The sequence below is a fragment of the Candoia aspera genome, chromosome 2 (genome assembly GCF_035149785.1).
Source record: "Candoia aspera isolate rCanAsp1 chromosome 2, rCanAsp1.hap2, whole genome shotgun sequence".
NCBI classification, from domain to species: domain Eukaryota; kingdom Metazoa; phylum Chordata; class Lepidosauria; order Squamata; family Boidae; genus Candoia; species Candoia aspera.
In genome coordinates, this window is record NC_086154.1 from 29,574,735 (window position 1) to 29,599,149 (window position 24,415).

At 39.3% G+C, this 24,415-nt stretch overlaps 1 protein-coding gene across 1 annotated transcript; it reads right to left on the bottom strand.

The window, feature by feature from the left end:
* Positions 1–1,073: 1,073 nt before the first annotated feature.
* MDFIC2 (MyoD family inhibitor domain containing 2) lies at positions 1,074–14,871 on the bottom strand. Its single transcript, XM_063292833.1, has 3 exons — positions 14,835–14,871; positions 13,370–13,585; positions 1,074–1,377 (listed from the first exon to the last, which is right to left on the bottom strand). The coding sequence occupies exons 1-3, from the start codon at positions 14,869–14,871 to the stop codon at positions 1,118–1,120; spliced, it is 513 nt and encodes a 170-aa protein (XP_063148903.1). The 3' UTR covers positions 1,074–1,117.
* Between the last annotated feature and the right edge of the window lie 9,544 nt (positions 14,872–24,415).

The following is a 24,415-nucleotide window of genomic DNA, read 5'->3' on the forward strand; positions in this document are numbered from 1 at the left end:
AACTATATACATACATACATACATACATACATACATACCTAAATACGTGAAAAAGTTTTAAAACTTGATAATGAGGCCTTATTTTCTGTGGAACCAACACCATGAAGAAGCAGCATACACAACCTCTTGGCGTACAATGAATATCTTGGGCTCTCAGCTTTCAGAACCATAGTAAAACTACATGTTCTTTACAATACACTTAAAATATGTTTAAAGATACATTTACTGTAATTATGCCTACCCTTCTTTCTAATTCATTAAATTTTCTGATTGAAATGAAGTATGCCCATGTGTGTGTGTCATAAGAGACCGTAAAAATGAAATTTTAATTATAAAAGGACGTGACATCATTCATTATTAATAATCACCAACAATGTGGAATATGTTTATATATAAAATCCATTAGGAAGATAAACTGGCAGCAGTCCTAAAATAAGACAAGCATTTCTCCAGCACATGCAAGGAGGAAGAGAATAAATTGTAAATAAGATTTGCAAAAATTGCAAGCAATTGGATTGATTCCCTAATAAATTGGGACATTCCATGCTGGGTCAAATTAAGGCCCATCTAGCATACTGTCCTCCTTTATAATTTGTTTTCTGCAAAAGATACTTGAGAAGGAGGTATCGTATAGATGGAGATTCCATTATATCAATAACTTTAAGAAAAACAACAGGCAAAAAAAAAACCTTCCGACAATGCTGTCATTAAATCTTACAGTGCTAAATTCAGCTTATTTTATTAATTATGTGTTGGGTGAAGGACTTTTTGTGGAGGAGGGGATTAAATATACTACTCACCATGCTGCCTTTAGTTTCTTGAAGTTGAGTTTCATCAGAAAAGGGGGAAAAAATCTCTATTTCCCACTCTGGAATACTACTTATACAATTCTTAAAACCATTGCAAGACAGTTTCTCATTTCTTTTTCCCATCCAGAAAATCCTGAATTTGAGGGTAAGGGCACAAGCTATACAGCCTGTACAAGATTTAAAACAAGATGCATTTACACAGCTCAGGCTGGCAAACCTAAATATTATGGTTGCTACTATTGTTTAAACCAATCTATCCTTTGGTTTCCCCAAGGATGGTTTGAGAGAACCCCACCTGTACTTTTACTTTAGTGATAACAGACTTGTGAGATTTCCAGAGCCAGTTCAAGACATTCCCCACTTCCATGACAAGACTCAAGGATGCTGCAGTCAAGGTCAGAACTGCAGCTGCATTCGCTGTTGTTGGGTGCATCGCTTGATGTTTGGCGATATCTATGGGAAGGGCAGCACATATCGATCAGCCAGTTTTCACAGACGTCGGGCAACATGAACAGAAACTCCCAAAACTGGCAGAACAAGCAGGCCAGGATGAGGGTGGCACATTCATCTGTTTTCAAAAGGAGAAGTGCAAAGAGTGAGATTCACAAGAGAAATGGGAATCCATCAGCATTGTGATAGATTCTTCACATTAATATATATATATATATATGATTTACACACTTCTCATGCTATGAATCACCAGAAACATTTTCCAGCACAAGCTACAGTATATGTGACTACTTAGCAGTAAGTCCCTCCTAGCTAAAGAGATCTTATTTATTGCAGCCTTAGAAACTGGATTAATACATAAATAAAGACTGTGAAAGGAATGTGTAGGTAGCAGACATTTATCTACCTGGGAGTACAATCTTGGTCAGGATCACCATGCCATGTGGCTTAAAACGTTTCCCCCCACATGCTGGCCTCCTGATTCCCAATCTCCATTTACTATGCTTAAAACATCTTGGCTGTGTGCATACTAACTTCCCATTTTTAAAAATAAAGTAAGTTGCTAAAGGAGATGTCATAGAGAACATTAAATTAAAAGACGCAAATTTACTTTAATTAAATAATTAAATTAAATTAAATTCTTGTGCCAAGGAAAGTACTATAGGGAGCATTAGTACCCATGAGTGCCATATCAGAATTGGAGACCAATATTTTACAAGGATTGATAGCTGAAGTGTTTTGCTGTTTAAATGAGATCCATCCTAGCCTATGGTTCTTGGAAGAAGACTCCAAGAATCTTAACTGGATCTTAAGCCTGTTAATAAGTTTGCAAAGTTTCCAGGGAGCAAGAATTATTGGCTTTTAGCCATGGGACAACATTATGAAAGGCAAACAGGAATTATTTTTGTGATTAGGTGCATAAACAAACATTGTTACAATGGGAAAATATTTGCTCCATTTTAAGCTGAGTATACTGACGATTACCATCACGTGTTTACCACTTGGTTGGACCTGAATCATTCTTCCCAGTCGTGCACACTATCGGGAGTTACCATTTGGTTCACTGGCATCTATAAGCATCCTCTGATTAACATTTTTCAATAGATGTCACTTTATATATCAGTAACCACCTTAACATCAGAATGAAAAAGCAGCTCAACGCAAGCAGCTTTCTGTCAGTCAAAAGCCTCCTTGAGCATCCCAAATTTTATAGTAAAATCTAGTTTTATAATATCAGATAATAACACTAAGAAGCACAGCACTGAATTAATTTTTATTAGTAAGCTATCATCCATAATATTATCAATTTTAATACTTATCTAAATTTGTCAGGGATCTATTTAAGTTCAGACAAGCACAAGTAACTTCCAAGTCAGCCTGAGAGAATGAAAATGACTAGATTTGGGAGATACTAAGTAAATTCATGCTTATATTTTTTTCTGAGTAAATGAACTGAAATAATTATCAAATTGAAACATGTTATAAGGTGACACTACTGCATTTAATTGTATGAAATTTACAGTGTAGAAAATGTAATCATTTTATCCAGTAGTCCATGGTGTAATTAAAGTTCTTCTCTTTTAGGTAACATATATTTATTAAGTTCTTCCCTCCCTCCCTCCTCATTTGGCACTCAGATAGAAGAATATCAAATCTGAAGTTAAGCATCTTTTCAATTCTTACTTGAAATGTAGGTTCTGTTTTCTTAATAATATGCACGCTCCTCAGTTTATTAACCTTGTTGGCATCTGCATAATTTTAATCAGAGAATGGATATTGCTCTTAAGGCTTTACCCATTATTTGCAGGAAGGACCACACAAAAAGACAACATTTTAATAAGAAAGTGATGTTCCAGCGCATACACTGTGCCTTACATTAAAGATGCTTTTAAATCCCTATCAGAGCACATGCCATGAAACTGTGGTAATGGATATAACACTTTTTGCAAGAGCTGCATGTATAACCCATTCTCTTCTTCCTCCTCTCCTCCCAGTATTTAAATGAGAAATGTTTAATAAACAATAAATATTAGCAATTGAGCATTCATTCCTATGCATTCATTCCTATATTTTAAAATAAATTAGCCACAAACTGCAGCAGTGCAGATGCAGACCTTCTGTCTTCTGTTCTGCCTGCCTGCCTGCTCACAAAAAAAGGAAGTTATTACTGCATTTATCTCAATAAGAACAATGATCTCCCCTCTACATCAGTAGATTAATTACTACAAAAAGTATTACATTTAATAAGGTTGCCAGGCTGACTTCACTCTACATGTTCTTGATCTCAGTTGCTATTGACTGTCAGTCCAGTCTTGCTTTGTGCCACAGTGCCTCTAGCCTGCAGCTGATCCATATAGCCCAATTTTTGAAGGAATTTCCATCAATATTTCTGGATGATGTGGACTGAATCATTTGTGCAAAGTGAGTTAAATTCTTTTTTCCAGTTGTATCATTAAGTTGCACCAAGCCTTTGTTTGATATTTGGCCTGTGTATTTAATTGATTGTATTTTAGGTGTTGTGATTATTTCCCAAATCAAGATTTCATTTCTTTTAACAAGATTTCTGTATGTATTACAATTTTAAAGTGTGCTCTACCATTTACAACAGGGTTTTGTTTTGTTTTTTGGATCCAAATAAATCTTATTTATCCCCGTGTTTCCTATTGAAAGGTGAAAGTTCCCTTGCGCAAGCACCAAGTCATGTCTGACCCTTTGGGGGGACACCGCTTTCACGACATTTTCTTGGCAGACTCTAGCGGGGTGGTTTGCCATTGCCTTCCCCAGTCGTCACCTTCCCCAGCAAGCTGGGTGCTCATTTTACCGACCTCGGAAGGATGGGAGGCTGAGTCGACCTGAGCTGGCTACCTGAGAATCCAGCTTCCGCTGGGATCGAACTCGGGTCGTGGGGAGAGTTTCAGCTGCAATACTGCCGCCTACCTCTCTGTGCCACACGAGGCTATACACATTTCACTTAGTTTTAGAAAGTTACTTCCATGACACCTATGGCTACCTAAAGTTGGAACACGTGGAGCTGTTTTTAGTCCATAGAAGCCAATATAAGTTTTCTCTTCTTTATTGTTCCATATATAGCAAAATGTAAGAATGCACATCCTGTGTGTGTGTGGGGGGGGGGGGGGTGCCCATGAAGTTTCATTGACATGCCATCCAAAAAATTGGTCAGAACACATTCCAGAGTAAATTAAAGTATAAATATCTTTTGCAAATGCTGGTGGAATAAAGAATGTACTTCCATGACCTTGCATGGAGCTTAACCCTTTCAAGTGAAAGCCATTAGAGGAAGAACTACGAAAACTCTTACAAAAATCTTTTGTGAAGAATCAGGGGTTTAAGGTGTTTGTTGAACACTTAAGGCACTTCTAGGTGATCAAGCTCTCTCTGTAAATCAATATACATGTATATCAAGAGAGAGAGAGTGAATTTTTATAGTGGTCAATGACAAGTCCATAAAACACCTTACATACATAAAAACTGATATTGATTAACCAATTAGGTAAACCAATCAAACTACTGCACATCTTACATATAACATGACAAAATTTGGCTACACTTAAGGAAATTGAATCATTTGAATCTTAAAGCAAATGCTTTAAGTAAAACTAGACAGAGTGACCAGGATATTTAATTAGGTGTGGGGTTAATGGCTCACAGCTAGTGTCAACATAAAATGAACAGTATAGTAAAACATGTTTGGTGGCTTCAGTGAGTCCTTCACCACATGGGCAAAGTCTGAATTTAAATGAGATGTCTTTGTTTCTCCCTTCTAAGGAAGCGTACTGATGGAAGCATATTTTGAACCATGCTCCTCTCCTCTATTATGTGTGAATGGTAATATGTAATCTCAGGGGACTGTTTTAGCTAGAGACATAGTTTAATAAATCAGGCATGTTGTTTGTTTGTTTGCTTGTATAGTTTATAGGCTGCTGTAATTGAAGCTGGTTCTGATTACTTGGTCATTAGCCCTGGCTAATGTTTCAATTAAACATTTACATTCAGCCAATGCTTGGCTAATGTTTAAATTTAACAATCCCAGAAACTAGTTGAATATTTGGGAGACTATTTCAATTGTTGAATCTCTTCAATATAATAACCCTTATAATGACCCTTGCTCACGTGCTAGAATATAAGACTGCTTCTTTCATAAATTCTGGGAGCTTTTTAAGTCACTGTCACCAAATTTATTTACCATAATACTAATGAGACACCAGTGACAGCAGGATAAGGTGTCCTAAAGTGTTTAGAAGAGTAGAAAGATGATTAAAGACAGTAAAGAACTAAAATGAAAAAAAATTACAGAAGTAAAAGAATTATCATGGTGGCTGAAAGCCAATCATCACTCTGAAGGAAATAAGAGAATATGATGTGGAAAGAAATCAAGAAAGAAAAAGTTTTCAATTGAAAGGAAAAAACAAAAACAAAATCCCACTGGGCAAAGAAAGAAAAGAAACAGCAAGTGCCTTTTAAAAGCCACAGCAGTGAGTGAAAAGAAATGGATTGACTAGATGGGGATTTTTTTATTTTTTATTTTTGCAATGGCACCAAGGGCAGAGGTCAATTTGGGATGGGCCTTAAGAGGGTTTGGGTATGAATATGTGCATGTGGAGCATGCAAGGTCCTAAGGAAAATTCAGAGACCCTCCTTTGGGCAGCAAGTTAGCACAGTGAAGGTTTATGGTTACCTCAAGAGTTGGTAGAGGGTGGTAGAGGGTGGAGTCTCTGGAGCAGCCTCTTGAGTGGCAGGGATGGGAGATCTCAGCCTGAACCGGGCTACGTGGCCACCTAGACCATGGGACAAACTGATGGAGAAGTGGCAGCTGAAGTGCCACCAGTCAGCTGTTGGGCAGTGTGTGGTACTGAGCTGGTGGCTCTACTACTCAAATGCTCATTGATGGAAGGCTTAGGACTGATGAATTCTGATGTTAGTCTTTTCTTCCAGATGTACAGCAATTTGTTCCTTGTGTTATTGTTCTTACTAGTTTTAGTGTTGGATGCTGCTGAAGTCTTTATGGAGCTGTGCAACCTTCTGAATTTGGCAAACAAACATATAAGGCTCTGTGGTGCTGTGTTGGCAACCGTGATGGAGCTGGTTACAATTCTCATCTGCCTGGCAGCAACATTGGTGTGTCTCTTCATCTCTTTCAGAGTAGCTGTAGCAATGATCATTTCTCTGCTCTTATAATGTCCACATATAGCCACCCAGTGGCCTGTTCATGGTGACCAAGTCCCTCCTGGGGAACATCTGCAGGGTTCTGTGAAGACTATTCAAGGCATTTGTCAGATAAAACCACTTGGACTATGAGATGGACTCCAGCTTCACAGGTCCTTTGGAGTGAACCAAGGTATGATATAGCATGATTGTCTGTGAAGAGTTTGACTCTATTTGTCCTAAGGAAGAAGACATGATCCTTAGGGCTGTAAATGCAGTGACCTATGTATTAGATCCATTCCCCTCCTGGATAATTACGATTTCTCAGGAGATAACTTGTCAGTGAATGCAGGCAGTGGTGGTGGTCCTTGAGGGAGAAGTGGTTCTATCAACTTTTAAATTTCCTCCTCAAAAATTCATTCCTGGATCCAACAGTTCTGGACAATTATCATCCTGTCTCCAACCTTCCCATCATTTCAGTCATATTTCAGACCAGGATATAGCATTGGGATAGCACTGATTGCACTTTTAGATGACCTTTGCCAGGACCAAAATGGTGGTAGTGCATCCATCCTGGCCCTCCTTGATCTCTCAGCAGCTTTTAATACTATCTATTATGGTATTCCTTCTGGATTGGCTTTGGGGCTGGGAGTGGGGAACATGGTGTTGTGGTGGTTGTCTTTCTTCCTCCAAGGCCAGTTCAAGTCAGTGACGTAGGTAGCCCTAGACCCCTACTTTATGGAGTTCCTTGGGATTTACTTTCTCTTCAGGTAACATCTATATGAATCTGCTGGGTGAGGTCATCCATTGGCAGGTGATTGTGCGAGTTCTTTGCTTTCCAAGGACTGGACACACTGCAGCATAGCAGATCACACAATGCTTTATTGTGGCACATACCTTTCACAACAGGCTATTGCTCTGGGTTAACTCCACCCTCCTGGGCCTTGCAAGTTGATATAGCCACATAAATATGTCTTTAATACTCAGTCCTTAAAGCAAAGAAAAGTCTCAAAGTTTGTAAAGTGGCATACAACTTTTGCCTCCCTCCTATAGTTCTTGCACTGGTTGGGATGAGGTGCTGCCTCAATGAGGTTGCTCCTTTCCTGGTTGCTTCTGAGCTCTAGGCCAAGCTCCAAGCTCTGCAATGTTGCTTTTGAGCACTCCAGTTGAGCTCCCAAGCCTCCAGGCAGGAATCCCGCCAGGATATGCTGCTTACTGTAGCTTGTGGTCCTAGCAGTTGACTGATAGTCCTCTTGCCTGCCTATAATAGCTGTCAGTCTCCAGATGTCATCTCCCACTTCCCCATCTGCTTGTTGTTTTCTTATCTTTTCTTCTATACTCAACCGCACATACACACTGTCTTAGTGTTCACTTTTGCAAGCTAAGGGCCTGAGTGGGGTGAGGCTGCCTCTGGACATCAGCACATCCTTGAAAATTCCAGGGTGTGGCTCAATTAGCCAGGCAGCTGTAATGCCAACATGAATGCTTGTGAGTAAACTGTAAGTGGGGGAATGAATGAATTAATGAGCAGATCTCAAGTTTCTTTTTCAGCCCTTTGGGAAAAAGCATGAGCTGTGCTGAACCTTGGGGAAATGGGGTGGGAAAAATTTCTGCCTGGCTGCTGCTGCTTTTCCCAAGCACAGACAACAATCCCAGCTTAACTTCCACACAGGGATAATTATCAGTATGCTGATAATATACAGCTTTATATCTCTACTCCAAGCCCACAAAGGTTCTTTCCCAGTGTCTGGAAGCTGTGGGGGCCTGGATGGGGAAGAAGAGGCTTCAAATCAACCCAAGCAAGAACAACTGGCTGTGGATTTGGATTTGGATCTGGATCTGGAGACTTTCCATCTTTAGTTCTGGAAGGGGTTGTACTCTCCCAGACAGAAATGGTGTGCAATTTGGGCGTCATCTTGAAGAGCCCCTGCTTGAAGAGCACATGGTAGCCATGACTAAGAGGACCTCCATTTTATGTGTAAATTGCTCTCATTCCTGGAGGGAGGTCCTGCCCACAACCACTCATGCCTTGGTAATCTCCTGCTTGGACTATTGCAACACATTCTACATGGAGCTGATGTTAAAGACCACCCAGAAGCTACAACTGATCTAGAGTGTAGTGACAGAGGTAGTTAAGAGTATATTATGGTATGCCCATGTAATCCTACTTTTTTTACATGCTATACTGGCTTCCTATAGGTTTCTGTGTGCAGTTCAAGTTACTGGTTATCACTTCTAAAGCACTTCATGGCACAGAGCTGGGTTATTTGCAAGACCACCAATTTCTGATTATGCCTTAGATCCCATGAGATCTAAGAGAGTGGGCATGCTTTGTATCACCTCCATGAAACAATGCCATCTAATGGGATCCACAAGGCATGCCTTTATATTGTGGCACCTGCCCTTTGGAACCATACTCTCCCAAGATTTGGATGGCCCTGACCCTGATGACCTTCCATTTTTCCTCCTATCATTGGATTAAGACATCAGATGAGCCTGCTGGAAAATTGTTTAGGATTTTGAATATGTTGCCCTTTCAGCCTCTGTGTTGCGTTGGACTATTGCAACACATTCTGTTTTATATTTTATATTTTATATTGCTGTTGTCATTCTTTTATGTTTATTGTTTATCTTGTTTTCTTTTTAATCTGATGTTAGCTGCCAAAAGTCACGTTTTGCAAGTTGGTGGCCATACAAAAAGTTTAAATAAATCCAAACAAATAAATAGCTACCCTTTACCACCTGCAGCATAGGAAATAGGAATTTTCCAAACCATAAAATGGATTTGACCCCAATGGATGTTTCTGAACACAGTAATTTATTGAACTGACCTGAATTTAATACATTTTAGTGATGGATGTGATAACTATTCAATAACAATCCTTTCTACTACTGCTTTATAAACAGCAAGATCAGAAAGATTTAATCTGAGAGCCAAAAGTATGCCAAATGCATTGCTAGAACATTTTCCACCCATCCTGTGTAAGAATCAAAGAGTCTGCATTTAAAACACATTTTGTAGGACATAAAATTCAGTGAAGTTCCATTTTACCATAGGGTTGCATCATTATGCAAAGCAATGAGAAGTAGCACGTGAGGGCCTTGGTAGACTAGTTGGAAGAAAGCTAAGGGTATGGAAGCAATGTATGAGTAGACCACAGGCAGCCAAAGAAAACAGATATTTTAACCACAGCAGCCTGAAATTAATGCATCAGACAACTAAAAGATTCAAGAAAGAATTCAAGACACAGGAAGTATTCTTAAAAATATTACATCAATATCATACTTTTGGTTGAAAACACTTTAATATCAAGTAGCAAGCATATAATACTAAGTGTTCAACAATATAAATGAACGCTAGCATCATATTTTCACTCATTTTGAGTAAGGTCCTCTGAACACAGGGAGATTTTAATGGGCATTAGTTAGTGAATTAATTAGGAAGTTAGTGAAAAAGGTTAACCAAGAAGCCTCCAGCAGAGTGAATGGAATTAAAATAAAAGTGAGTAAATTATTTGGGATTAAACTGATGTGGGTAGGCAAATGTTATCCTGTGGAGTTCAAATCCTCTCCTGGGACTTGACCTTTGCACTTTAGAACACTAGCTTTAGGAGCTACCTAGATCCTGGTGTTTAGTAGTGACAGGAAGAGAACTATAGGATCTGTTAGAATGGTATATACAATCCATCCTCCCCTGAGCTCTTAGAACAGAGAAGTAAAGATGTTACATTATGTCATGCCCCCACATATGGGGTTTTACATTACTTCCACCCCTCTATTGGGGGGGAGGATCCTAGTGTTTTCAGTTAGATTGACTAATTGCAGTTCCACCACCCCCACCCCCATCCCAAGAAGAGGTACAGAAGTCACATAAAACCCCATGCACAGGGCCATGCATACAATAATGTAACACATCTGATTTTATTTAATGTTATTCAACATACTACCAGCTTTGCAAAATAGCATTTGTCTTTATTACAAGTTTAAATAATGGGCCAGAGAGTAGAAAAATGAATATCAGGTTTTCTCATACAAGGGAAAGCTGCAGGCCAGCCAGAGGAACTGGCATGGTGAGCAAATGCTGGACTCTTGGGTCTGGAGAGTTATTTCATCCCTTTTTCTTATTTTTACTCAGAAGAGGGGGAGTTGGCAAAGAAAAGTTCCAGCCAAGGTTGAAGCTACTCATCACCTCTGAGTGCCACTGGGCCCTGCTAGATTGCTTTCCACAAGATATCCCACAGAGGTCAGGTTTCCCAGACTCCCGAAAATGTGATACTAGCCCAGATGACCACTTTGTCAACCTCTCTCCTTGTTGATGCTCCTGCCCTGATTCATAAATTCCAGTGCTGGATTAAAAACATTCACACAGAAGCAAGCTGTCAAAATAAGTAAGCTGCAACATCTTGAAATCTCCAACAGCAATGCAATGCATAGATTTCACTGTCCTTTGCCAGCTTGCAAAGTTGACAGAAGTAGTTGGATATCCATAAAACAGGCATGGAGTAAAAGAAATACAGGTCACTTGTGATTCACTCACAAATCCAAGTATTTGTGTGAATGATAAAAGAACAACTACACCCTTAACTGTTTATATAGCAAGCTCGAATGGAATGGAATAATCTAATACGCTTCAAAAAAAAAAACAACTAAGCCCAAGCCATTTACATAAGTAACGGTATAATCCTATACATGCCTACTTAGAAATAACTCAGAGTACAGTGGAATAGATTCCCAAGGAAGGAAATAGAAGATTGCCATCAGAAATCAGCCACCTGAGCTGTGCATACATGAAACATAAGCAGCTTTAAAGGAAAAGAAGAAGAAACATATCTATACGCAGGCAGTGTCTGGCAATGGATGTTATTTAAAACTGACTGAAAATGTAGGTATTACCTTTACCCTTCCTTCATCCACAGATCAAACTTCAACAAAGGAGCAGGAGAAAAAGGTACTACTGAACCACCAAGCTAGGGCAGGGACATGGTAAACTGTATCGTAATCCAACAACATATTTCCACAAATATATAAAAGAACAAACAGTACAGGGTTGTCCAATCCATGCTCAGTAGGGAAACCCTCCATGTTCAGGGAGACTTGCTGCCTTGTCACTCTGCTTAAGAAGACTCCTGCAGCCCCAATTTTTTTCAGGGATTTGTGCTGAAATAATGAATATGCAAGTGGGGTGAAATCAGGAGACCAGGCTTTGCCTATGACTGATTCAAAATAGTGAAATCAGAATCCTCATATATATGTTCAGGGGCTCTCTGTAGATGTTTCAGTGAGATGTATCAGTGAAGGAGGAGGAGGAGCCTGATGATGCCACTCCCTGTGTGCATTCATTATGCAAATGAGGAATACTAGGAACACAAACCATAAATGGGCTTATTGAATGCTTATCATCATCTTTTTGGTACCAAGCTAAGGCCTAGTCAGATTCCAAAGCCATTTAAAAACTGTGACTGAGTTCTTCAGACCTCCTCTTTCTTATATTTTAACTTGGGCACCTATGGAAATAAGTAACATGTTTATGACAGTGATTCCTGTTAAAAAGAAAAAGAAAAAAAACAACCAAGAAGAAAGCTGAAAAAGACACAGCCTTTTTAAGGACTCCCTCCACCCCATTTTAAAAATGCCTGTCTGAATCAAATAGTTTTCAACTCCTGTCTGAAATGGTAAGAGGTAGAAACATCAGAACATTTTTATCTTGGTCTCTGTTATATTAAGATTGTTATGCTTGAAGGTGCCACATGATTGTCTGCTCTTTCTCTGATGCAGCTGTTGTTCTAGGGAGTCAGCTGAGGGGACCACAGGGAACTGCTGCTCTACCACCAAGACCACCATCTGATATACCAGAAATCCTCCTTGAATCCACCAATGTAGATGTCCCACTAAAGGTGTACTGCTTGGGAGCTTAAGCATGGGAGAGCCATGGACCTGTGGGATCTTAAATGTTTTTATTCTCTGTCATGTTCCTAAATGAAGGTCATATTTAATGAGATCAGAACTGACTCAACCCTACCTCTCCTTCCTGCCTTAGAAACTTAGCAGGACATCCTTATTCTCTAATGAATGCATATAAAGTATTCATATTTTCCCCCAGACATTTGGGTCCCTTTGAGTAAGTTTCATTATTATATTTGGTTGCCAAATATGATAACTTATATACTGGGTGTGTTTTTAATGCTACGTGGTTCTTTTGGTTGATTGTTGTACGCCACCCAGAGTTACACTGTTTGAGCTGGGCAGCCCTATACAGCTATTAAATAAATAAATAAATAATGATAATGAAGGTTTCCTCTGTTGGCTTACGATATCTTTCCTAACGGTTCTTCTTTGCTCATCAACCTGTTCAGTATAAAATGTTTTTGAAACACTATCTACTGTACTTTCTTAGTTTGGTCCATTAAATTACTATTGAAAATTGTATTTATAATAGTCAATCTTCATTTTAAAAAACTTACAGGTTGCTTTTGTAAGGCTCCCAAACTAAGATTGTAATACAAACCTTCATTCATATTTTATGCACATGAGAAAACTCCCAAAATGGTCTTGTGTGTTTTCCCCTCATTTGGCTCTTCAGGATGTCAAGAGGAAGAAGAGTATATAAAGTTGAATTTCCCTCATTGCTGTGAGAATATTTTGTCTATGCGTATGTTCAGACAAAAGCTTGAGTAAAATATCAACATAACTTCCTAATTTTCTTGCCTGTAGTTTCCCCACTCCAAAACGAACAAGTTGGCTTTCAGGTTTTCATATGGGGCTGGAGGGCTTCAGTTCATACAATCCAGTTCATAAAAACCCAAATCACACAGTATCTAACCTCCACAAAATGGAATGTCAAACCCATCTCCAAAGCTCTATTTCCTTTTTGATGTATATAACTGAGGATAATTATAGGGCATTTATATAGCACATTTCTAAAAATCTGCTTCATTGGCAAAACGTACCATTACTGTCTCTTTCATGGCCTGATGCATTATCTTCAAGGTAGCTGAACTGTGTTCCACATTTCTGAAGTGACGATAATGAAGATGTAGTAGAGTCCGACAGTTTTCTGTCATTTTTGGTGTCCTTAGATGGTACATCTGTGATGCTGAATTCTGATACTGAGCTGAGAACAATACCTTTTATAGGCTTCTCATCTTTACTTGCTAACTGATGTTCTAGAGTGATGGGGAGAAATCAAAATTACTTGATTAAGATAAGATATTTTGACCTTTTCCCCAGACATCCCATATAAATGTAAGTCCCCAAAGTCATAACAATGTAACAGGGCTAAAATGAAGTTGGCTGCTCATAAAGTTTGGATATTACTGAAAACTTTGCATTTTGCCTTTCCATTAGATTAAAAAAATTCCAAGTGGATTTTGGCCAATCATAAAACAAGAATTTATAATAATTCAAAAGCATAGGTATCATTTGAGGAGCATAAATGCTGGGTCAGACCAAATACCAGCATTCTGCTCTCACAGTGACCAAACAGATGAAGCCCAAGTGCAGGGCTAGCAAATGACCACCATAGTGTAAGCTTTCACAGCTGGTATCTGTTGGGCTGGGTTGAGCTTCAGGATTTAGAGACTATGTTTTAGATGCCATGTAGCAGACCACCTTGCCTCTGAAGATGCCAGCCACGGTTGCTGGTGAAATGTCAGGAAATCTGCTGTCTATACCACGGTCACTAAACCCTGAAGCTCAACATTGCCCAACCACTATAGTGTTTGCTGGCTTGGTGATATTGCTCATACACTACAATGAGTAGCCACTGATCGTTATAGCCCTCCATGTCTAAATCCCTTTCAAAACTGTACTATACCTTTAATACTAAGAAAGTACTTCTCTGACCATTAAGTAGGAATTGTGTGAGATCAAATATTTACTTAGACCTATCATATGATTAAGAAATAGAATATTGGATCTGAACTCTGTGCTTTGAACCAGATACCTGTTAGGTTGCAAATAGGTAGCCCAATCCTATATAACCCCCAAGTAACCAAGATTCAGATAAGTTGACCCTCACCTTGCCTATCTTTTTACAGTATTATGATACCTTCATATTTTGGCTGGAGTTTGGATATTGTACAGTTTGGCTTCTCCCTTGTCCCAGTTGTCTACACCATTCTCAGCTGTTCTGTTGACCAAACTTTCCATTGACAGATTTTGAGTCAGCTGTCAGAAAGGATTGTCAACTTGCAGAAGTCATTTATGGCTTGCCTCATCTTAATCCCTTCCCACTGGCACATTTTTAGTTGGGATTTCGTCTATGCACAAGGATCTATTTGTGAGTTTTGGTTTTTTTTTTAAGATACTGGACCATCCATCTCTATTCCAGTCCCAATTGGCAATAATCAGTCCAGTATTAAGTGGTCTCTTGGAAAATAAAGTTCCACCTATTTTACCCAGATATAAAAATACCTTTGTTCAAAATGTGCCCAAATTCCAGCAGTCTCATTATAGCCTTTGAAAGACACACAAGTGTTCAGTGGTACTAGGCTGAGAAAACCTGGAAGGAAATATTCCATGAATGTGAGAGGAGAATTTCCTATATCCATAGACTGCTCAGTGCATCAAGCTAAGCTCTATCCTTCAAGCACTGTTGGAGAGGAACATAAAAGGCAGACATTTAACCTGAATTCCCCATTACAACACCCTCAAAGAAAAAAGGGTAAAAAAAAGAGAGAGAGAGCGCTGTCATTCAAGGGTTCTTTTATTTGTTGAAGAATGCAGATAAAGTGCATTTTACTGTCAAGCTCTTGTTCTGAAAAGCTTCCCGTAAGTAATGTTAAACAAGTTTTGTTACAAGGCCTAGCACAACCACTGTAACAAGCAACTTGCTATGGCAAGCAGATTCATATCTTCCAGAAAATATTGTTGCTGAGAGAAAGCAGCGTACAGTCACAGGTCTCCATTTCCTTATGTAATTACACCTCTGTTCAGCTACAGGACCCACTCATGTTGTATCTTTCACTGGTTTAACACTTGCAGGGGGTATCTGCAGGAATAAAATTTTATGTGGAGTCCTCGGTGCTCTCTGAGCTTGGTTGTTTGCTTGCAGAGATTTCATTATCATCATCAGTGCTGGTGGGTGAGGGGTTTGCTCCCTGTTTATATACAGCAGCTTGCCCTGCCAGTGCTGGTGCGGGTGTGGTTTTCTCCTTGGTAGTTCCTTGATTAGGGCATTGTTTTCTGCTTAGGCTGACCATATGTCCCGCTTAGAATGGTACAGTCCCATTTTTTTTAAACATTTCCAGACCGTCCCATCATTTTAATATAAATGTCCATTTTGTCCCGTTTTCTTAAAAACCTTACTTAAAAATTTGAAAGTTCCCGCAAGCCTGTCAGAATGCAGTCTGACTTTGAGTGGAAGGAGGGGGAGCTCCATAGAAATGGGAAAAAAGCCACAGAGCTCAACCCGGTGGGAAACCTAAAAAGAAAAAAGCAGGATCAGCTGGTAGGCAGTGATCAAAGGGCGAGCTGATTGGCTCCTGCCTTGAAATGGTGGGAAGAAAAGAACATAAAAGCACAGCCAGAGGAGGAATGGCTTGTCGGGGACAACCGTTCACTAGACTCTCCAGCCCAGCCTTGCTTCTCACAAAGGAAGGAATCCAAAGATTCCCAGACCAAGAAAACTGGTGAAGTTCCTGCCTACCAATCCAGCCTGTTGCCGAGCCCTGCCCTGTTTTGCCATCCCAATGTTCTGTTTTTAACCCTGCCCTGTTTTGCCATCCCAATGTTCTGTTTTTAACCCTGCCCTGTTTTGCCATCCCAATGTCCCGTTTTTGTCTCAAGGAAATATGGTCAGCCTATTTCTGCTTGATTGTTTGCCTGATGTTAATCCCTGCTTATCTGGGTGTTGGCTGCTGGAGAGGATGTGTTCTGGTCTTTTTTTTTTCTTTTTCTTTTGCTTCCTTCTTAGCCTTTTTATTATCTCTTTTGAATGGTGTGTCAATGTGTTTTATCTCTATGTGTCTACTGGTGGCTGATTTGTCTGAATGCTGAGCTCCCAGGAATTCTTTAGTGTTTTTGGATTTAGCTTGATCTAGGATGCTCACAGCTTCCCATTTGAAACTATGGTTGAGTCTGTCCATGTGTTGTGAGATGAAGGAGTTTTCATCATGTCTTCTGACTGCTAGTTGGTGCTCATGGATGCGCTCTGCTAGTCTGCTGCCTGTCTGTCCTACACAGTGGCTGTTACAGTCCTTACACTGCATGTTGGAGATGAGTCCTATTTTTTCTTCTTGTGCTGTTGGGTCTTTTGGTTTACTTAAGATGTTTTGGAGGGCTTTAGTTGGTTAGTGTGCTGCGGTGATGCCATGTGGTTGTAACAGTCTATTTGTTGTTGCTGAGATGTTTTTGATATATGGTAGTGTTATCTTTTTTCATAGTTGTACATGAGCATGCAACAGCTGCAGCTGCCCAGTTGGGCACATCATGGCCATCAGCATCTGCCTGCACCTAAGTCTCACCCATTCAAACCTTCTGAGGCATCTCAAAACGTTGCAAAATTTAGTGGATTCTCACAATGCTTTTCCAGTTCTCACAATCAAAGGATTCATCTGTGGCACAGAGAAAGTCTCTGTGCTATCAGCAAACTGAAGTGGGTTGAGTGGTCAGGGACTTTTTTTTTGTCCCCACTACTATGCTTCCTTATCTAAAACACTCTTTGTAGCTAACAAAAGGAATGGCAACAACAAGTGCAGCCTACCCCCAACCTTTTTGGTTTTTTGCAGCATTTCTTTTTCATGGTGAGGAACAGAAAATGAAAACAAAACAAAACAAAAAACTCTCCAGTTATTTATGAGGGTGCGTGAGTTTTGGGGTCTACTAGCTTGCAAATGTAGTAAAAGGGAAGAAAAAGGTGGTGTGGTTGTTGAAAGTGATCTTTAAGGTGGTGGTGGTGGTGGTGGTGGTGCAGTGTGTGTGTGTGTGTGTGTGTTATCCCACCTTGTGCACCTACCATATATGACTGGATAAATTTATAAAAGTTAAGTTGGATAAATGCAAACATCTTATGTGGACTCCCATAGTTTGTTGGCCACGAATTTCTTACAACTTAATATATGAAAAGATGGGCCATACATTATCCAAATCCATGGCCATTTTGAGTCACTGGATCAGAAATGAAGTCCCATACCATCTATTCTAATATGAACATACTTGAAGTTCTTGCTTTTAGTTCTGTTCAAATATAAAGCAAGTAGCTGAAGCAGCAAATAGGTCCTTCTTCATAGTGATGTCATGACTGTGGAACCTCTTTTACAAGGAGAGTCTCCATTTCTCCTACTTTACAGATTGCAGTTGTCCAAATGAAGGGCTGTCTGAGGACAGCCCTTCTGTGAACTTGGATTTAGATTGACCTGAATTCATCAATACATCATCACCCACACAACCACATCACCACAAGCTAATGCAGCAAAGCCCTGAGCTGGACAGGCTGTCTGTTATTGCCAAAAAAGGCAAAACTAGCTCTGTAGTGAAGTCCTAATTTTAAAATGGCAGTAGAGAATCACTAACATTTATCTGAATAAAACAACTATATTTAGGTTCAACCATGCTTTGCTTAAATGTGGTTTGTTGAATAAGACACAATATCTGGGTACCAACTCCACACTTAATCATACCCCTGGTTTACAAATCACAATGGCTGTGTTCATGCAACACATGAAGCTAAAAACAAATTATATCATAACAGAAGAATTTGGGTCAATGCCTGCAGTTCTGAGATAGTAAAAGTTCTGTGGCACCATGTCAGGCCATAAAGCATTGCACTTGCATTGATTTCCCCCAACTCCATTGCCTTGTTGGCATCTTACAAGTTGGGCTTTCAGGTCCTGCTGGTGCAATGCTTTCTGTTTTAAAGTAGCAACCACTGGACCTCAGTGGAAAACATGAGCATGGAACAGCTGCAGCTGCCTAGTTGGGCACATCATGACTATAAGCATCTGCTGCACCTAAGTCTCACCCATTCAAACCTTCTGAGGCATCTCAAAACATTGCAAAGTTTAGGGTTATGCTTTTCTAGGTCTCACAAACCTTCATCAAAGGATTCATCTGTGACACAGAGAGTGTCTCTGTGCTATCAGCAAACTGAAATAAATAGCAATTGTTGGAGTCCTGAGAAAGAATAGCAGGCTCCTATCAGAGAAATGGCATGCGAACGGTAGGTAAACAGGGACAGGCACAAATAAATAATCTGACAGCAAAAGACTATCTTTAAAAAAAAAATCAATTATGCTCAGGATAAAAACTTTTGAAATTAAATATAGAGGGAAGTGTTGTGCCTGGTGCTAATATTATACTATGTTGCAGTGTTTATTTCTATGCATAAAACTGCAGGTAAATTCGCTGTCTAAAGTGCAAAGGCCAGCAGTCTTTGCACTTTGCAAGTCAGTTTACATTTCCTTACTTTGATTCTTGACTGTTAATCTGCATAGCCACTTTAAGTATGAATGGGATGAAATTATTTTGTCAATGATTATAACCATTAATCCTTATCCCATTGATTAAGGAAAATATAGAGGCTGCATGCCATGTTAACTTTGACTTTTTGGAGAAAGCTTTTCTTTTTCTTTTTCTTTTTGCACATGTTTAATTAAAATAAGTGATGTTAATTTTGCATATATTAAATGTGTCAGGAAACGGTAATTAGAGGTAGACACTTGAGACACAAGTGGTTAAACCCATTTTGAAAATAGGAACCTTTTTAATAGGTCTCAGCTACTGGAAGGATTAGAATAAATGTATGATAGGGTTGACATGTGGAAGTATTTCATCTCTTCTATGGTTCTCCTGCTGCACTTTTACTAAAGAAATGGCTTTCAGGGAGGACATTCTGTAGCCAGAACCTCATACAAAATAAGAAGTTGTAGAAGGGGAAGAAGTTGTAGAGAGAGGGATGGCAGGAAGGGGAAAAAAAGATTTGCTCCCACATCCAGTTTAATAAAATTAAAGCAATTTATGTAATATTGATATGTCGATATGTTTTTCAATTATTTTCCCCTGCAATTTAAATAAAACTTTCACCACTTCAGAAATTATAATTACACATCTTCCTCCCACTTTGAAAATGGCATAAGGTGCTCATTTGCAGATTTCTACTCTTCAGATTTTCCCAGAGAATAGAAATGTCATGACTCAGTTAACAATGGTTTATTATTCACATTGATCTCTTTTTTTATAGTGTTCTTTATCTCAAAAACATTGTAAATCAGATAGCTTCCTCCCACTCTTTTGTTCATCTGCAAAATTTTATTATTCTCATTTAAGAAAGCAATGGAGTGTCAAGAGTCACGATATATTGTTTATATTCCTTTTTTCTTCCTTTACAATTACCTTTAGCTATTAAAAAAAAAACCTAGCAGTCAGGAAAAAATATCTGAATTTTTAAAAAGCGTGTAGTTGAAAAAGGGAAGACTAGGATAGCTGCAGATAGGCACATTTATTTTATTTGTATTCTATTTTATTCCATTTATATGACCACCACCTCATACAAGCAGCTGTGGGCAACGAACAGAGATTAAAATATCCATATAATTCTAAAAATGACAATCCACAACACAAAATTAAAAAAAAAAGTCAGCCAAGAATAACTATCAACAATAATAACAATAATGATATGTATTCAAGGAAGGAGTGGAAACCCTGTGACCCTTCAGAGACCTAAATTCAACACTTAACTGTTCTATAGGGATATCTTACACATAGGAAGGGGAATTTATTATCACTTTGACGTACATATTTATTGATTTGTTAGATACAGATTGGGTATATTTAACTGTCTGTCAGATTTATTATCCTGCTCTTTTTCTAGGAGCTCAAGGCAGCATTCCCCTCTCTAATTTCCCTCTACAATAATTTTATGAGGTAGACTGGGATGAGAAAGTAATCCACCCAAAGTTACCCAGTTTGCTTCCACAGCTGAGGGTAGACATGGACCTCATTCTCATTCTCCCAAGTTGTAACCAAACTGGTCCTGTTCCAACCCATCACTAGGCAATCCTCTTTAACCGAATTCAGCATTTAGTTATTTATTTATTTTATCGAATACCACAGCTCATATTATAAGCAGCTTTGTTAATATCAAGCTTACAAGGTTGATTTTTTTTTGTTCCATGTGCCAAGGGATCTGCTGTCTTTCACAAAGGTTGGAAACATTTTTTACCTTAACAGTCGGAATTTGTAATTCCAAGAATGACATACTTGCCAGCCCTTGCTGGCTTCTTCTTCCCAGCAAGGTAAGGGACAGTTCCAAATACACCTAGTGCTGTCCTAGACCTGATACCCATTTTGTAGGTCTCCAGGATAGGTCACATTTTCTCCATCTTTTTTCTTCTCTTTTTTCCCCCCTAAAGCCATCTTACCTGATGAAGAAGAAACCCAAATGTATGCATCATTTTTTTAAAAACTTGGTAGTCCTATTAAAAGGATTACTCAATGGACGTTGAAGTAATTCTTCCTCCTGAGTAAATAACTACTGCTCCTTCCTTTTTATTTTTTTCAAGAGGACCATTGTTCCGTCAAGCATAGACTGAATACCCTGTCCCTATTTTGCCTTCTGGCTGATCACCAGCACCTCTTTCTTCTTTTGGTTAAGCTCCAAAAGCCGTGCTCACATGACACACTGACTGCAACCTGATCACATTTTAAACTGGTGTGTGATGTGAATCCAGAAATTTGGATTGAGTAAACCCTGGCTAAATTAATCTTGTTTCAGTATGGCAAGGAAACAATTTATTCAGCACATTTCCAAAAATAAGACATTTGGATACTTTTCTTAGAAGCTGATGCAAACAAAGATAAAGTTTGGCATCCTGAGCAGGTGGCTGGCATTGACTCCTCCCTTCACCCCATTCTGGAAAATTTTGAACAATTTCATAATGGTAACTAAACATATGGGGGCAGGGAAGATGAAACCCCACTGATTTTCATTCCCTAAGCTTACAAAGACCCCTGAAAATCTCTCTAATTTCTGCCAGTTTTTTCCTGCAACCAAGACTATTAAAAGTGAAGAGTTTTGCTTCAGCTACCTGCCATCTTTATTACACCCCAACTGGTCAATCCTTGCCATTTTTCATGAAAACTTCAGCTTCAGATGAGATATTTTCTGCAAAACAAGGCTGGATAGCACAAAGGGCACCTGTTGCACAGCCTAACTTTTCAGCTGTGGATTTACTCAGATGTTTGTTTTATTATATGGTCAACAGATGCTGTTGGAAGCATGTATTGGCTTCAGTAGGTCCTTGATAAGCTACAGCTAGAATAAGGCCTGTCATATGTAAGTCACACATAATGTCTGTGTGTGTGAGTGCGAGAGAGGGTGAGAGAGAAAGTATGTCTGTGTGTGTGTGTGTGTGTGTATGTGTATGGGCAAAACTCTACCTGTATTCCCATTTGGAGTAGGATCATACTCTCTCCCCTTCTTTGTTCCTGATCTATATTCAAAGCAAGCACTTTTTGGCTGTCAGTATAACCACTATTGTTCACGTCTCCAAATGTGTTTAAAACACAAGGGCATTTTACTCCGTGTATTGTGCATGAGAAATATTGTTAGATGACAAGCTCCAATTGGCAAGTGAGCAGGGGTTTTATTGAAGGAAATAGCAATAGCAAAGAGTGAACTGTGCAGCATAATAGTAATTGCTCCTCGAGCCCTGGCAGCACACATTCACTTAATAGGACTCCTTCCTCTGTGTCTGCCTCATCAGGACCCAGAGGACCTGTTAGACAACAGCCCAGCCACCTCTCCCCAGGATCAAGCTGTCAGTGCACACTTGCCTTCTCTTTTTTGCTTTGAGCTAAGCTTTCCCCCCAGAGTTCCGAAAGCTTTTCCAGACTGAAAGCTTTCTTGGAAAAAAAAAGAAAAGAAAAGAAAAAGAAAAGAATGCTCCATTCTCAATTACATCACATGAGTACTTTGCCTTTGATTGACAGAACAAAAGAGGTATGTTGGGAGGGGGACGGCATGGGGGGGCTTAGATTCCAAAAATACAGCCCAGGTTACTTCCATTTCATAATGATGGCTTGTGGAAGTGATTCACTTCGCTCTGCAATTGATCAGGGGAGATGGGGTCATTTAGTGAACACCCGGCAGATCATTTAGTGAACACCCACACTGAGGACTATAAAATGAATAAAATAAATGCACGATGAAAGGACACGATGCTGTCAAAAAACAGGAATAACTATGTCTGACTAAACACAATCAGCATGGGCAGACCCTACCTTAAGTAGGGCCTCCAGTTCAGGGTCCCACACATCTCTTTCAGACAAACTGACAGAGATCTACCTCCAAGCCCTGTTTGGAATACAGCTGTGTGACTGTTAACTGATGCACGGACAAGGGAAGATAGATTGCCAATACTGAAAGAGATTCATCGGCTAACCGGTTTGGTCTTAAGCTTTCTTGAAAGCCCTGTAAACAATATGGCAGTAGACTCCGTGAAAGATTTTCTGCTCCCATGTGATCTTGCCTGCCAGTAATCCTGTTGGCAGCCCAGCTCATTCTTCAGAAAGGAGGTGGGTGACTTTAAGAAAAAGAGGTAGCATCACTTGGCTGACCTTAGGTGATTTTAGAAGCTAAGCAGGGTCAGGCCAGATGATTACTTGGGACAGCATGTAGAATTCCAGGCTGTTTGCTAGACTGGGAAGTAAAGAAAACATTCCAGAAGACAGCAATAGTACATGGTTTCCATATCATGCGAAGAAAACTACATGGATGAAGTCACAGGTTCAAGTATAATCCCACAAAATCTTTCCCCATATCCACGGGCTGGCCTTCAATATCCTGTCTGCAGAGAAAGAGCAGCAAGTAGGATCCTTCAAATCAGACTGGGGATGATCAAATGATTTGGGCACTCAGGCATAACATTCAGTGCTAGTCATCTCTCCAGTAATCCTAACTGTGATGCTCAAAGCAGCTTTTGAGTTATATAATTCTATCCAGTGGGATTGGCCTTTCAATTTCCTTTCATTTACTCTATTTTAATGGTTTATGGGCATCCGGTAAAATGATGCTATTATCCAACAAAGGGGTCTATAATGTCCTGTTTCCATCTTCTGGTGGTTTGTTTTAATACCTTTGGTTATTGCCCACATTTCAAACCATTTTGAAAATGATTAATTAATTCATTAAAAGCCTTTTATATTGCTTTGTTTGCAGTAGAAAAAAGGGGAGAAATTAAGGTGTTAATACAAAAACAAAAACAGCTAACCCATGGTAAGCTAACATCCCAAAAGCAAAACAAAGTAGCAACTCAACAGCAAACTAATGATTAGAAAATAGATGTACATATTAAAAAAAAAAAATGGGCAATTTACAAGAGAGGGGATTGAAGTTGAAAATACAAACCAATGTAACTCTGATTTTTAAATCAGTGAATACAATAAACAAGATCGCCAAATATTCAAAAGAAGATTACCTTAAATCTATACTTACTTGGATCTCCAAGGGGATGTAAAATAGGGCTGGACAGTCCTAGGAAGAAGAAGGGGAGAGACCAGAAAGAAAAAAAAATCAGATATTAACATGGGGAAGGCACTCCCTGACCCTCTTTTCTTCTGGCCATCTTCATAATTAAGAACATAGGGCTGAAGGGAAGGACATTTAATCCGTTCCTCTTCTCGATGCAAAAAAATTGCAATGCAAGATGTAAGTACAGCATCTCTGACAGTTGGTTGTCTGGCTTCTGTTTAAATATCACCAGCAAAAAACAATCTACCAGAGCAATCTTTTTCTAATCATATTTAGTCGAAGCCTGTTTCCCTGCAATTTGCACTCATTGGGTCAACCATCAATTGCTGTTTATTACTATTGTTCTTGTTTTGGGGAGGGAGGTGAAGGGAAGTTGGATAAGATTTCCAGAAAAGGCAGAAGAAAAACCCTAAGCATTTGGAGTGGGACTCACAATTGCTAGCTTGTAGAAACCATGTTAGTTGCTTGGGGAGGGAATTAGCCAGAAATAGTGGGAGAAGCAGGACTCTTATGTAGAATTGTGCCT